Source organism: Watersipora subatra, chromosome 10 (genome assembly GCF_963576615.1).
Source record: "Watersipora subatra chromosome 10, tzWatSuba1.1, whole genome shotgun sequence".
Classification (NCBI taxonomy): Eukaryota; Metazoa; Bryozoa; class Gymnolaemata; order Cheilostomatida; family Watersiporidae; genus Watersipora; species Watersipora subatra.
Window position 1 is genome coordinate 46,644,581 of NC_088717.1, and position 15,278 is coordinate 46,659,858.

The 15,278-nt window shown below is 32.8% G+C and overlaps 1 protein-coding gene across 1 annotated transcript; it reads right to left on the reverse strand.

Moving 5' to 3' along the window:
- Positions 1-467: 467 nt before the first annotated feature.
- On the reverse strand, positions 468-13,942 carry LOC137406052 (short-chain collagen C4-like). The gene is made up of 8 exons (XM_068092574.1): positions 13,509-13,942; positions 13,184-13,227; positions 11,313-11,623; positions 9,229-9,303; positions 7,587-7,730; positions 5,594-5,676; positions 2,177-2,252; positions 468-1,510 (listed from the first exon to the last, which is right to left on the reverse strand). Exons 1-8 carry the CDS (start codon positions 13,743-13,745, stop codon positions 1,308-1,310), a joined length of 1,173 nt encoding a protein of 390 aa, XP_067948675.1. The 5' UTR covers positions 13,746-13,942; the 3' UTR covers positions 468-1,307.
- Positions 13,943-15,278: the final 1,336 nt, after the last annotated feature.

The window sequence follows — 15,278 nt, forward strand, 5'->3', positions numbered from 1 at the left end:
TACAATTATTCTATCGGCATATTTATCCTGTAGCAAATTAAGCAAAAGTGAAATTAAATTTTTAATTTAGCTAATACTTAGTCACCAAAACTATCCTGCTGCATTATTTTAGGTGATCACGCTTGAAGTAGTAATCTCATTCCTTAATCGGAAATGCTTACAATGTTTCTATCAGTAAAAGAGCCAAATATATCTGATAATTTTAATGGCATAATAATAATGGATGATGTATTACTGAAGAAATAATTTTAATTTCATGACTTTAGTGGAATCTCCAAGTAAGTCTGGAATTATTGAAAAAAACGAAAAAAATGGATAACAGCAATAACAATAACTTTTAAAATCTTTTCATTGCAGTTTACGCATATCTAGCAATATTGTTTCCTAAAGCCCATTTTTCTTTTTTATAACAAATGTGCTTAATACATGCATGAGAGATCTCAAGAAATTAACATGGAGTACTACTATAGCAACATTCTACAGGCTTCCTCAATTGGTACAGAAACGTCAAATCATAAAAAGTACACTGGTAATGGTAATGGATGGTGAGTACCATTTATAGCATAAACTTAACTAAACTAAGAGCTCAGACGGATATAAACAGACACCTTCATTTAAATTAAAATGGTAAGTGTTTGTTACATTGATTGAAAATGACTTTTTGTGTAAAAACATTTTTTTTATCTGACAATGCTGAGCATTTAATTAGTGGAGTTATAAAACTGATAGCAAGTCTGTGGTACATTGTTAAACTTTTTTGATACTAAATACTTCAGAAACAACCGCTGAGTATGTTTTTTTTAATTGATTGTTCAAATATTGGTTTAGCAATGCACTTAGCCATGCATATTTAAAAATAATGCTTTAAGCTCTCGTCTCTCAAAAACTATTCAATAACATATTTTTTTACAGCTGACACAATTTGGTGTCGAGTGGTTTCTGTCTTATGTGAGATTTATGTTTGCATAATAGTTTAGTTAGTCAAAAGAACACGTTTCTTCAATTTTATACTTTGCTAGTTAAGAGAGCTTTCATCAAGGTGGTGATCACACAAGCACCGAGCAATATAAAAATCCAATGGTACAGCGCATTTGTGTCACAATTATTTTGAGCATTGTACATAAAAACAAGTAACAGTTACTAAATCTTCATTATTCCTCTAATTTTATAAAAAGTCTAAAGATACAGTTTGTCGAGTATAATATAGCAGATGTACGCCTGTAACTAGTACATATCGAAATGTGTTATAAGCACATATGATTGCATAAGTGTGGTAAATATTCTTCAATGTTTGGTACAGCATGCAGCTAATCTGAATCTTTAGAGCAAACAGTGCATGCAATTAAGTTGTTTTCTGTATATTCATGACAAGGATAAAGCCCTCTATAGCAGCCTCCAGCTTGCAAAAATGTTAGCTTCAGACCATTGGAATCGTTGTGGCCCTCGTAATAGTCTGGTTCTTTGTCTACACAGTAATTTTTTGAAGAGAAGAAAACTTCATTCTGCAATGCTGTAAAAATGGCAATTGATTATCAAAGATGGATACTAAGTACTTATGTGGAAATAGAGCAAAAAAATATATGACTCTTCTATGCCATATTTTATAAAATTAATCATCTATTTTTAACCTTGCAGATTTTGTCGATAAAAAATATGCCGGATATTTGATGTTTCACTTTATTTTACATCAATTCGCACCTATGTTTTAAAATGTAAAACAAATTGCATTTTCATATTATTACACGAGTCAACACTATTTCACTATTACAGAACCTATTAGGATATTTATAGCTAGATAGTTCCTGCTCTCAACCTGTTACTTCAAATTAAGAAGAAGCTAGATAAAAAAGACATTAGGTCACATGACTTGTGCTAAACCAATCAAATTTGTGTTCTCAGAGAGTAGCCAAAATTGGATTATTTGCCTTTTGTAAACTTTGCTTATTTTAAGGCATGTTCATGTGATCAAAGTATAATTTGTGATGAAATACTCCTTTGCATCACAATTTATAAGTATTATTGGAATATTTAGTTGCTGATTCAGTTGTTTATTACTCCGTGTGTTTATAACAAAGTTGGCTTGCTGTATTCTGCTATCTCATCTTGAATTCTGCTTAAAATTCTAGCCTTTTTAAAGAGATTGTTTTTTTAGTGAGTTGATGTAATGAAGACTTACCTGAAGTTGCCATAAGGTAGCCATTATATTCTTTGTGCCATCCACTTAAGCAGTTAACTCTTCCTGGTAAAGTTATCTAGTAAATAGATACAGAGTTTTAAAAGTTTTATACAGCAATAATACTTTTAGACTGTCGAGAGAAACTTCAGTAAATAGCACTTGTAATATGTACATCATCGAATACAGCGTACAAAAAACATCACATAATTCATGTTGCTTTATTTTTGTTACAGTTTTTATTTTATATATCACTTAGAAAACATTTGCTAAAATAGTTTCATTTTGTAAGAATATGTCTGAAAGCTAATTTTACAGTTGATTGGAGTTGTTTTCTCTATTAATATTAGATTCGCAACTCCAAGTTCTACAAAAGCCTAAAGTACAATAGAATGAAACAGTTGTAACTAATTGAGGTAATTATGATTATTATTATAGTCAATTAGAAGATTTAAACTAAGTTATTTAAAATTCGTCTTTGGGTTGCGTTCTGAATATTTATGTAGCGTTTTAAGTGTAAGCAATGTGCAGAATAAAACGTTTTGTTAAGTGAATATTCTGGCCAAACGGGAAACCTTCTTGCTTTCATCCCCTCCCCTTCACTGGCTCATACTCAGAGAAAGCAATCTGAAAACACCTGCTATTAATCAGCGTTTTTTATGTCGTCTAACCAAACATTAATTTAATTCAAGCATGAGATTGTTGTTACTCATTAATTTAATAATATGCATAGCTCTAAAACGATGATCAATTTATCCAGCTATTTGGAGATGTATAAACAAATTAAATGATATTGTTTACTAAGTTTAGCCTATATTTATATGTGATTCAACCAACCATGAGTTATCTACAAAAATACCTTGTGTTCACAGTATATGTAAAACCTTTTAGTAAAGCACGTGCACAGGCAATGATAAAGTTTAATGAATCTAGTATAAAGAATTGACCCTGAATGACAAATTCAGTTTAGACATCGCTAGAATGTTTTATATTTTAAAAGTCTAGAAATGCATAAAAGAGAGATATTATTAAAGGCAATAAAACCGATGTTAGTGAAGATTTCCCTATATCTATCCTGGCAATGATTTTGCTTCATTACAATATATTACTGGGAAATTCAATGTGCCCAGTCATCGTATATGCAAAATTTAAATGGCGTTAACCTATGCAGCAGCTGTCCTAAGCAATTGTGCGCAATCATTGTACACATTAACAAACAATTTATCGTAATTCTAGCTTTTTTAAATTGTGAGAAATTATGCGTGTCCATTTCGGTCGGTTATAAGAAAGTAAATGATTCGAATGACCTAAGGATTTGAGGATTCTGCATACATGTAACACTCCATTTAACAACATTATGTTAAGTTTTTTTACGTGGATATGGTCAAAGAAGGTATTTATTTATATGGCATATTTAGTTTAGGCATATTAAAAGCATTTCAGCTGGCAAACAACATCATTGAAATTCATTTATCAACTCAATAGATATCTGTGTGGTTTGCAAGCAGTTAATCATATTACTGGTCTTTCAAGAATGTGAGAACGCATCGCAGGAAAAAATTATTCATTAAGTTATATTTCGCAAAAGTTGTTTTTTTATGCATTTTTGTAGACTATTGTAGTTTCAGAAGAACTTATATGTTAATAAAGTAGTATTTTATTTTAACCAGTAAGAAAGTGCAAAGCCTTCACATGCATATAGCACGTGTTTAACTTTTTATTGACATTTATATTATCTATGTAAACGCATCAGCATATAAAATCATATACAAGACATAATGTCCAAGCCAGAATCATCATTTTCGATGTCTTCAACATCAGTATTAAAATTTGATGGAGGTTATTTCACAGTAGAAAACTGAAAGAACTACCTTTGAACGATACTGCATTCTAAAGGAATTGTGACAAGCTTAAATATTTTTAGAAAGAATTGCGATGCATTGGCAATGGGTGCCACTGAAAACCCCTGCAATGGTTTCTAAAGAGTTTAGAACTCAGTTATGTTTGCTGATGATGCCTGACACATAGCTTTGAATTTTAGCTAGTAGTTATTTTCCTTTTGTTAAAAAGACAACAACTCTAATTATTGGCAGATTTTAACTATTCGTAGAATTGTCTGCTCATGAATTTGCTAACGGTCAATTTCATTAAATAATATCATTTTGTAGGCTGTAGTCAGCTGTAACTTTTTAAGGTCCATACTTGCTAAGTCTCTCGGTTTGGCCAAGATCCTCCAGTATTTTAAGTCAGTTTCCCCTTTGCACAAGGTCTCCCGTTTTCTGTCAGCTTTTTCAATAAAAGTAGTGGTTTAATTTTTTTACTTGTCGTTTTCCCTTTGTTTACTAATTGTGAGCCCTCATCACCATACAAAGTTAGCAGCAATGAAACGGACCGCTATTAAACCGTATGTTTGCCATAAAACCTGGGCTATTTAGATTTAGCAACATTGGTGTCTAACGATTTGCTCTACAGTTTTTCATCAATGAACCAAGTTTATCCATAAAGCTGTGACATATCGTTGGCAAACGACCATGACCTCACATTGATAGTAGAGTACCTAAACACTGACTAAAATTGTGGAAGGGCCTCTGGTGTAGGTACCAATAAAAAATAACGTCACAAATAACTCTAGGCTTCAGATTCAACTACTACATTTACCGTCAATCTCACGTTTTTTTCTCAACTACTTGGCAAGTATATTAAGGTCTATAGTCTCTTCTATCTTGCTATAGTCTTTTTAAACTCGTTATAGTCTGTAATCTATTCAAACTTTTAATAGTCTACGGTCTATTCAAACTTACTTTAGTCTATAGTTTGGTTTAACTGGCTATAAACTGTAGTCTCCTCTAACTTGCTATAATCTATAGTCAACTCTTGCACACAAAGGTATATTTTAGAAATGACTGGAAAGTATTAAAAATTGTAGTTAAAGCGTTAATTGTTGATTAATTTTTTCATTGGTTACCTTTTCACCAGCTTCCATTTCAGCAAACAACGATTTGTATCAGTTTTATATACTTTAATGTTACTAATCCACTAATAGGATCGGTTAAGTTGGATTAAATTTCCCTAATGTTGGCTGTTGAGCTGACTTATAATCTACCAATGTGGGTTGTCAAGTCAGTTGGTACTCTACCAAATTTGTTTGTTAATTTTGTTTGTAATCCATGAGAGTGAGTTGTTAGGTTTATTTGTAATTAACCAATGAGGGTTGTTGAGTTTGGTTGTAAACCACAAATGTGGGTTGTTGAGTTGGTTTGGTTTTGAATGAAGACAAATGCTGTGTGATTTTTTTGTTTCACACTCTTTATATATTTTGAAAACTAAACAAATTTATCCACAAATCACCAGCCTCAGCTGCTTAGAGAAAAACTGTCACCCTACCAATTTTGAAATGACCATTGTTTGTAGGCTACTTACCACTGGAGCTTTGGCTGTAATACACACAGAACATGTTATGACCGAGTTGTCAGCCGAGTCAGGAAGGATTCCAGCAAAACGACCTGTCAATAGTAACATGAATTTTTTTCTGGCAGCCATATTTCGATATCAAACTGTTACTCGTTTTCCTAGAGTTTGAAATGTTTATGGTGTCTCAAAAGGTTAACAACAAAGATCATCTTGTATTTTTATGTCTTTACAATGATGTCGGTGTTTCCATTATTTAAATAATATTTTCAATAGTTTGATTCTTTGTACAGTTTCTGTTATTCAATTTGTTTATATACATACAAAAAAGTTGGACTTCATATATTATTTGTTTTTATTATCAATAAGGTCAACGACTTCACTGACTGAGTTCCGAAATATTTACATACTGAATTATTAACTTTTTACTAAGGAATTTTTTTATCATTCCCACGGAATAAATTCAGACTGAAAGACATTTGTTGTAAGAGCAAGAGTTTGTCATAAAACTGTAATTGCAAGTTTTTTGAAAATTCTTAAAATTTCAGGTAAATATGTTAATCTTTTGACCATTTGGTAATATTTTTGTAGCGGTATTAAAGTGAGTTGAAATGAGTTTTTGGTGGGATAGTCAACATATGCAAGCCGTTGTAAAGGTTTTCAGTCAGAATGAACAATATTCACCAGCTTTTATAAAGGTTTTCTTGCAAAAGTAAGGATGTACGCGAGCTGGTATAAAAGCGTGTGGGCAGAATTAATTATAATACTGGAGCCATTATGGAGGCTTTCTGCAGCAAAAGGAATTACTCATAGTTGTTGGCTTTGCGCAAAAAATATGATTGACATATTGAACTCTGACAGTGTATTATTCAGCTGTGATCATTTCCGATTCATCAAAATGCCATTTTGCCAAGTTTTCCCATACATCTGATGATTATCAGCGATGTTAATCAAAGTTGGTTAATAAAATTAAGTGGTTGGAAATGACAGGACTGACAGGGCTGAAATAAGCCTCCTAGGTTATTCAAGCAGTAACTGGGAAAGGGTTGGAGCAATAATATGATTAAGTTGCAGACAAAGACTCATAAATGTTCTACCTGCTGTGATTTGAAAATAAATACTTTTGGTGTTATGGTTTAGTGAATATACATGTACTATGACTAGCTGTGCTACTCGACGTAGCCAGGGTAATAAAAAAGCCTTTGGTCATAAATTTATTTGTATTTAACATTATAACAACATTTGCCATTCTAACTTTCAAACTATATATCTTGGGAGAAGTTTTTCGAGTAATCGAAATAAATTAAGAAAGAAAATAAAAACAATTGTAAAGGTTTTCAAACTTTGTCAAATAACCTTTAAACTCATATTTCCTCATATCAAGAGGAAAATGTTTTGTGCTGCTAAAGTAAGTTAAAAAAGATAAGACAACTATAAAAAGGTTTAGATGTAAATGTAAAATAATTAGCAAGTAATACTAAATTAGGTCGGTTTTGCTATGATTACAATAAAATATTATTCAGTAATGATACAATTAATATAAACTGGGAAAACAAAATAAAACTCTTGAATATGTAGAATTAAAATTAACAATCATTGCACAGAAGTGTGTGTATAAAAAAGGTTACTGTTCCACCAAAAGCTAGCCATCAAAAATTTGAATACGATGATACGGAGAAAATATAATGGTCTGTGGGTGAAGAATGTGATATATAAATCAAATCTTCTGAAAAAAATTTTTTAAAAGAGACATCATAACGCGTTGGCGCAATACTAAAATAATTAGTTTGCACATGAAGTACGCAGTATATAAAAACGTGTTTGATTAATATGCTCAGTGGTAGCTCAGTAGCTCAGTGGTAGAGCACTTAGATGAGACACTTGTCAATGCATTCGTTGTAAGTTCAATCTATCAGATTGCGGAATGTCAATATCAAGACTTTAATAAATATAGCCAAAATGACAGACAGCTGACATATTTTGAGAAATATATATAGTTACTCACCTAATGAAAACTTTGCTGCAAAAAGTTTTGTTGGTGTTTGAATGCTTGTAACTGAATTTGCATGCCAGGATGGTGAAGTACTGAGGCACTCTAACTCGGTGGATCCTCCTCTGCCACTCCCTGGATTAGCTGCAGCTGCATATCCTGCAAAGAAAAAAATAGGTTTTTGCGTATGACAGGGTTTAAATAAATTTATTTGAGTTGAATCTGTTTTTAAAATATTAGTTTTAATCTAAATAAGTCTTGCAACAACAATACTTTTATGTTTCGTTCTACATTTTGACTGAGTTTGGTAGATTTGTTCAGAATAGCAACCTAATAATGCAAATAAGTTTTAGACTTAGAAAAAGTCTTAGTTTAGAGTTGGACTGATTCTAGCGTTCCATTGAATAATTTTTATGCAGAAACTTTTTTATTTGGTTACCATTCAATATAGCTCAATAGGTGATGCCTTGTCAAAACTTTATTTTAATAACTTCTAATTGACTATGCCAATTAAGGTTGATTGGTAAAACATAAGGGTGCAACTGCACTATTGAAGCTTCCAGTCATTTCTTGTATGGTAATTGAATGGTAATAAATATTTCCTGTGCACTGACATTAGAAACTCAGTCATAAACTAGTATTAGGTTCAAGGTCTCCCATTGCATGCCAATGTTGGCATCACTTGAAAAGGAAATTGGACTAACACACTGGCTCAATTTGGGCTATCATACTACCAAAAGGTTAGTTGATCAGAAGTTTTTGATAAAGATATGTATTTTTTTATGCGTAAGAAAGCTTGTTAAAGTTCAACAACTTGTTACAAACTCATGCTGTTATACTTTCCAATTACTTGAATTACCGATTGATGCGAATTGGTGACAGAGAGTACAGTTTACCATTTACTCTATTGAATAAGTTAGATTTTTAGTAATGACACATTCTGTTAGCAAAGTGCCACCTGTTCATAAGTATACACAGTTTTATTGATTTTGTTCTTTTCTGTGTTAGTTTTACAATTACTAGTCATCAAGTGTTGTTAGGTTTAAGTTAAAGATACTTGTTCATGTTTGAGCATTAACTGCCAATTCACTTTGATTTATAAAACAAAGCATCAGCAGTAAAACAAGGTAGCTTAAAATCAGATAGGATGTCTGTTAAAAAAACTAGTAATTTTACCAAACTCGGATTATATTACCAACTATATTATCAATATGCGTAGCCAAAAATAAATCTTTATTTATGAAATTCAATATTACCAACTTCTGTTTAGCTATTCTGCATAAAAATGCTTTTTCGCTTTACTATTCTGTGATGTTAAAAGTTTAGTGACTCACTCTGAACCTCTAAAGACTTTTCCAAGTACTAGTCATATTAATCATATGTTGCCATGACTACGCAATGTTGACTAGTAACTATGTCTTCTGTTTATAATATGCGAGAGTCAAAGCAATGAGTTTATTTTTACCCAAGTGTAAAACTTGGAGAAAAAGGACTGCATGAAAAAGACTCAATCCTTCATGTAAAACTCATTTGTAGAGGCAATTACAAGAGCAGCATATAATTTAGGTTCAGTTCAGTTGTGTTGAAAACTCCAGGCTAGTAAGCAAAGGTTATAGATTTTGAGTCTGGCGTAAGTAAACCAAACATAGTATCCTACCTGCATAGACTAGATCGGCTACCTGAGGGCATGTCGTCCTTCCCCATCTTATGAATGTACTTCCCGAACCCGTAGCTGAATAATACAAATACTGACTTAGAATCAGAGCTTTTTATTAGCTTCAATTCAAGCAAGCTCAGAGGTTATTTGTAGCTTAGCAAGCTATATAATTTATTGAAAAGAAAATGACATTTTTTAGTAAGTTTGACTTATTGTACTATTTGTTCAATGAGATGTTAAAAAAAAAGCTATTAGCAGTTGCTTTATCTTGCATTCTACATAAAAATTGACAGGTTACATTTTCAATTGTTTAAAAGCTTTTTATACAATTTTTTTATGATTTTCACTGCATTAAACTGGTTTGATTACTTTTTAGTGTTCGATAACAAATGGCAAATTTTTCCAGATACTGCAATTAAAGCTGGTAGGATCGTATGACAAAAGAGGTTCAGAAGTTTTTAGAAACGTTCAGCTATCCCCTGTTTTTCTTCTTACTTTTTTCACATTAAAGCTTTTTATGATTAATGTCTTCTGAAATTAATTTTGATATAGCATTGCATAATAGTAGTAAGATACTTGTGAAGGAAGCTAAAACATACACGATATAGGTTTGGCATCCGATATGAGAGTATTCCAACTAATAGCCAAGAATTGCAATGTCTAATAGGTAGATCAAACGCATCATAATTTGTGATTCATTGAACTGTAAGTGACAAGCTTTCACTTATTTCTATTAGTTCACCAGTCTACATGGGAAAATAATTGTACCAAAGTGAACAAGTATGAATAGTTTCTTTATAATGTGTAGAAAACTATATACAGTAAGTTTAATGTCTGTACTACTTACTACTAAAGACTGGAAAAAATAGCTTCTACTAGAAATTTTGATTAAACCACAAAAATGCTTATACAAAACATTGCATAAAAATGGGCATATTTTTTGCAAATTATTCAAGTGCAACGTTACTGTTTTTAAAATTATTCTTAGAAAACCATGTTTTGAAAACTTGCAACAGTATCATTAAAATTTGTTTAAGCAAAAAACATCAAATTGATGATAAAAAAGGATGAATTGAAAGGTTTAGAAAATAAAGCAAATAAGAGTTCAGCACGTAATTTTGACTTTCACCTTACCAGAAATCCTGAACTATAGGTTAACAAGAAGTTTAAATGAGAGGTAGAAGCTAAGCATTGAGCAAACGGTACAAAATGGGCAGACTATTATAAAGCTGTTTGGGTTACATCCTTGAAAAGTTAGCTGCCCCAATCTATTCAATATTAATACAGAATCTGCCATGTGGTAGGAATAAAACACGCTTTGTCAAATGGTATATTGGTGAATTTTATAAAATCGTTGCTTTTTTGCTGATGATTGGTCTGACTGATCAGTAAACGAGCCTGAAAAGAAGAAAATCTGTGAGTCTAACTTCAAGAAGAAATTGAAAGGATAGCACTTTGTGTTTAAGATGGTTAAATAAAAATGATGTTACAACAGCCAATAAGGTGAAAGCATGCATAATTGAGGACAGCCTATAAACAATTAATAAAAATTATCTCCGATATTTTAAAACAAGCAGAGAAGTTATTCAGCATAAGACACCAGAGTTTTCTTGAAGTGAAACACTATTGAGCGAAAAAATGTGGTATTTGTTACTAGTAATGCAAATACTAGTAAACTACAAGATTTTTATGAAAATATTTGTTATAATAAGAGTGGTGCAGTCTATCTGTCGCCACAATCAGAGGTCACACAAAATATTGCTTTCAACAGGATTTGAGCATGCAACTTTTGACTTTTTAGACCGACACTCTACTACTTGCCTTAACCAACAACCTGCTCTGTTGCTTATGACACACGATAATCTTTCACAGCTGTCAGAGTACAGATGTGAAAGATTATCATGTCAGCTTTTATCAGATTATTATCTTACAGCTTTCAGGGTACTAATAGTACATAATATCTCGATCAATTTTGTTTTATCCCCATAGTTTTGTGAACACATTATTAGCACTCAGTGTAAAGATTGGTAAAATTATATTTGTGTTAAGAGTGTGCTCAAATTGTTATTCTCCCAGCCATTTACCTGTGCTGCTCGCACTACCTGGTCTGCCACCGACTCCTTTACTGCCCTTTGTTCCCTTTGTTCCAGTCTCTCCTTTAGGTCCCGATGGGCTAGAAGAACCGGGTCGTCCTGGAGGACCAGTTGGACTATCTCGTCCTGGCTGACCTGGTGCTCCAGTTGCTCCACGTTGTCCAGGCGCTCCAGCTTCTCCGGGTTGCCCAGGCGCTCCAGCTTCGCTACGTTGTCCAGGCGCACCAAGAGGCCTTGAAGTGCTGACTTCGCTAGATTTGACTAGGTTGGAGCTTTCATAAGCTGTGATTGGAAGCTCGCCTCTGAAAATAAACTTATTAATTTGTCAAATATTTCTTCTGCCACACAGCAACTTGTTGTGCAAGTCTCACTATATGCATACATGTACATCGACTGATCCTTTTTAGACTTCAACCTTTAATGTCTAAAAACCTTGCAATGAATCAGTTTGACACAGGTTTTGATCATTATAAATTTACAGAGGTCAGCTGCATTATTGAAATGGCAGCCAAAACATCAGTTTTGTAATTTGGCTTTCCACCCTGTAACTTAATTTATTATAGGTCAAGTGTCATTGTACATTAACAGAGCGTCTGCAGCAAAATTCTGCCAGTTTTATTACGAATAATTTTTTCAAAATGGCTGTAAAAAGTCCGACCGCCAGGTAAAATGGTCATCCAATGTGGTTCCTCAAAAATAAACTGGCATAGCTCGCAATTGGGTTATTAATAGAGCTGCTTAATGATCGCGTTAACTAAACAATTAACGCAATCTATACATATACACACGATTAACTGAGTTGAGCCAATTAATCTTCAAATAAAATTCCCCCGAGGTGGTTTATGACAAGCAGCACTTTTTACCAATTAAATACAACCACAACTAATTTGCACTCAACTATGAAAACACTAACTGAGTCACTAACGTAAAACTTGTTTATACAACAAAGAGTGCCGTATCTATCTAGTTGCAAGTGGCCATGTTGTTAGTCGTTTGAACATTTTTCTAGGTAATAGCAACAACAACGATTTCAATACTGTTTAATATCTTAGTCTATTTTTTGTTTATGTATAAAACTTTTTTAAGGTAAAATATACATGAATTTTAATTTTTCAAAAAAATCACAATCTTATGTCAGCTTTAGAATAATCGTAACATAAGATTGACATTTTATTGGGACATAAAAGCAGAAAAATGTCCTCCACCCTAGCTGACGCATTTACAGATGTTGTTGGAAGCCTAAACAAGAAAGTGAAGTGCAACGTATGCCAGAAAGAATTTGCCTACCACCACAGCACATCATCATTAAGATATCATTAAACTAATTTTCATCATACCGCTCAGAATTCATCACCAACTGTCGCAGACAATAACCACTACCACTGACTATCGCCCCTACTGTCCCTTTTGAGCGGCTATCCTTTAAAGCTGGCAATATGTATCTAAGAAGAAGGACATCTCTTCATTCGGATAATGTGAATTAGCTGTGCTGCCTCAACCTTTGGCTGACTTAATTATAGACTTTCATGGGTTATTTTCAAACTCATAATAATTAATACATTATGACTCATGTACATTGTACATAACATGTACGTACTCCTGTTAACAATAATTATCTCAGATATAATTAATTTATATTTAGCTGTATTATTTGTTTTCGAATATGCAGATTTTTGCTAGAATAATTCTAAGATTAATCGAAGATTAACTGGTTCAGATCAGTTATTAATCACGATTAATTTTTATAATAGGTGTGCAGCTCTAGTTATTACTGAAATATAGATGCAACTTCTTGGCATAACAAAGATATTTGGCAATAAAATATTTTTGGTACCGTTTATGGTACCACAATGTGTTCTCACCCTGTCCCTGTCTGCCTTTTCCTTCTTGGCTCAGCTGTTTGCACCTGCAAGGTAGAATACGAAAAAAGCCTTATAACATTTCATCAAAGCGCACCATTATAAAGATGGGCTAGTGCATACATCTTTTTATATGATGCTTTTAGATACTTTAGTGAGGACCTCTTAGTAGCAGCTGAAACTATTTGACATTAGTTGGAAGTGTAGTTATACAGTACTTACTCATTTGTTATTATATAAATATATGTAAAAAGCTTGGCTTTGACTAAACCCTTTTAAAAACAAATAGTTGCCATTCTAATAAAACAATTGTTGAAGTTTTTCCTACCTTTTTCCATTGCAGATTATCTAACTCCTCTTGTAATCTGTCAACTTTTTGTGTCAGGTAAGTGACTTCCTGTCTGGCAGACTGTATACTCTGTAGGATGTATATTCCAAAGATAATAAAACTGATGCATACAATGCAGAACATCAGAGCCAACCAGCATATGCCAGAAATCTGACAAGACTTTGGTTTTTTGTCTTTTGGATTGGTAAAGTCGTCATTTGTACTGAACTTCTCCATTGTTCTTCCAAGCCGTGTATCGATATCGGTGTGTATTCTGTGAAGAGTTCTGATGTTAATCTAATTGATAAAGTTTTGCAAACTATCTTAAACAGTTTCACTTCAAATGGAAAGCTCCTGAGCTAGCTTCTAGTTAGCAGCAAGATACTAAACTGGTCAAATGCAGATTGTTCTGGTAGATTGTTACTGGTAGATCTGACCAATAAGAGCTCTGTTCAAAAAAATTAACCAATAGGCACCGACTTTTGTGAGTCACCCTATTTCCGTTTGCTGAGTGTTTGTTTACAACCTTCTTTTTTCTGCAGTACTTCACTTCTTGCTTACATGTGGCAAAGTTGATTGACAGTATTGAAATGTTAGTGGCTTTCAGCTCTGTCTGTCTTCAATCATTTCCAATCAATGATTGTCTTTTATCCTTTAGCCCACAACGTAAAGGATGGCTTAGTTTCTCAAATTGCATGGCACTAAAGTCAAATGCTGTTAACATTAGTTATAGGTAATATTTCATATTCAACAATAAAAAAGCCTATTTACAGTGGGAGGTCTGTTGAGAGGTCATTTGGGAGGTCTGTTTACAAACAGATCGCCCAACAATCTCCAGCAGTTTATTATGAACTGTAACAGCAATTTGGTACAGCCCATCACAAATACTATCACTATAACTAATAACGATACTTTGCAGTTTTTGTGTTGCCCACTAAATTCCCTCAATTTCTCTCCCAATCCATTAGCTGAGGAAACAGTATTTGCAAAAGTTTTTTGGTTGATAGGCATAATTAAAGCCACCTACACTTGTAAACTACCTGGTACATATACAACTCTCAAAGTTTGGTGCAGCTATAATTCTGATAATATCTCTTATATCTTTATTACTAGTATATATATTTTATTACTGATATTTTCTCAATTGGTTGATTAGAATGAATTATAAGTCTTTAAAGGTGTAAACTAAATTCATTCAATTAGCAATCGGCTTTATGCAAGCTTGAAACTATGAAAGCTTATTTGGTGAAATCTTCAGCATAACTTTAGTTTGGCTACTAGCCAACAGGTAAGCTTTCCTTAAGCTTCATTATTAATAAGTGACACAAAGAATTCTGATGTAACTCAGCAAAAATACCTTCAGAATCATCAGTGTCATTTATGAATATATATGTAGTAGCAAATTGATCACACTCTTGATTGGTTGCAGGTAATTGTTTACTTCACACCCAGATTAGCTATAGATTTACCTGCACTAGACTAATGTAACTTTATGTCTTTAACTTGGAAGTTGGTTGTTGAAATAGAAGTTACTCAGGAAAAATTATTAAGAAATTTTCTTTTGATTTCTTACTGAAAACTCTTTTGAATTATGTATGTTCAAGCTTCTCATTTATAATCCGATTTGAGAGTTGAGTTTATTGTTGCTGTAAGGCGTAATCAGCTTGCATTTTGTTCAAAGACTTACTTATTGAACGGGCTATTTATAGAATTACACCATTGACTAATCTCAAATTCCAGCCAGGCTTGACTTTCTTGCTTTTGATTTGC

Excerpts from the sequence above, each read along its gene's own strand:
- LOC137406052 (XM_068092574.1), bottom strand. The coding sequence starts at position 13,745 with ATGGAGAAGTTCAGTACAAATGACGACTTTACCAATCCAAAAGACAAA. Across the intron at positions 7,731-9,228 it reads AGCCGATCTAGTCTATGCAG|GATATGCAGCTGCAGCTAAT; the intron begins GTAGGATACTAT and ends TTTTCTTTGCAG. Across the intron at positions 1,511-2,176 it reads CTACCTTATGGCAACTTCAG|CATTGCAGAATGAAGTTTTC; the intron begins GTAAGTCTTCAT and ends CCATTTTTACAG.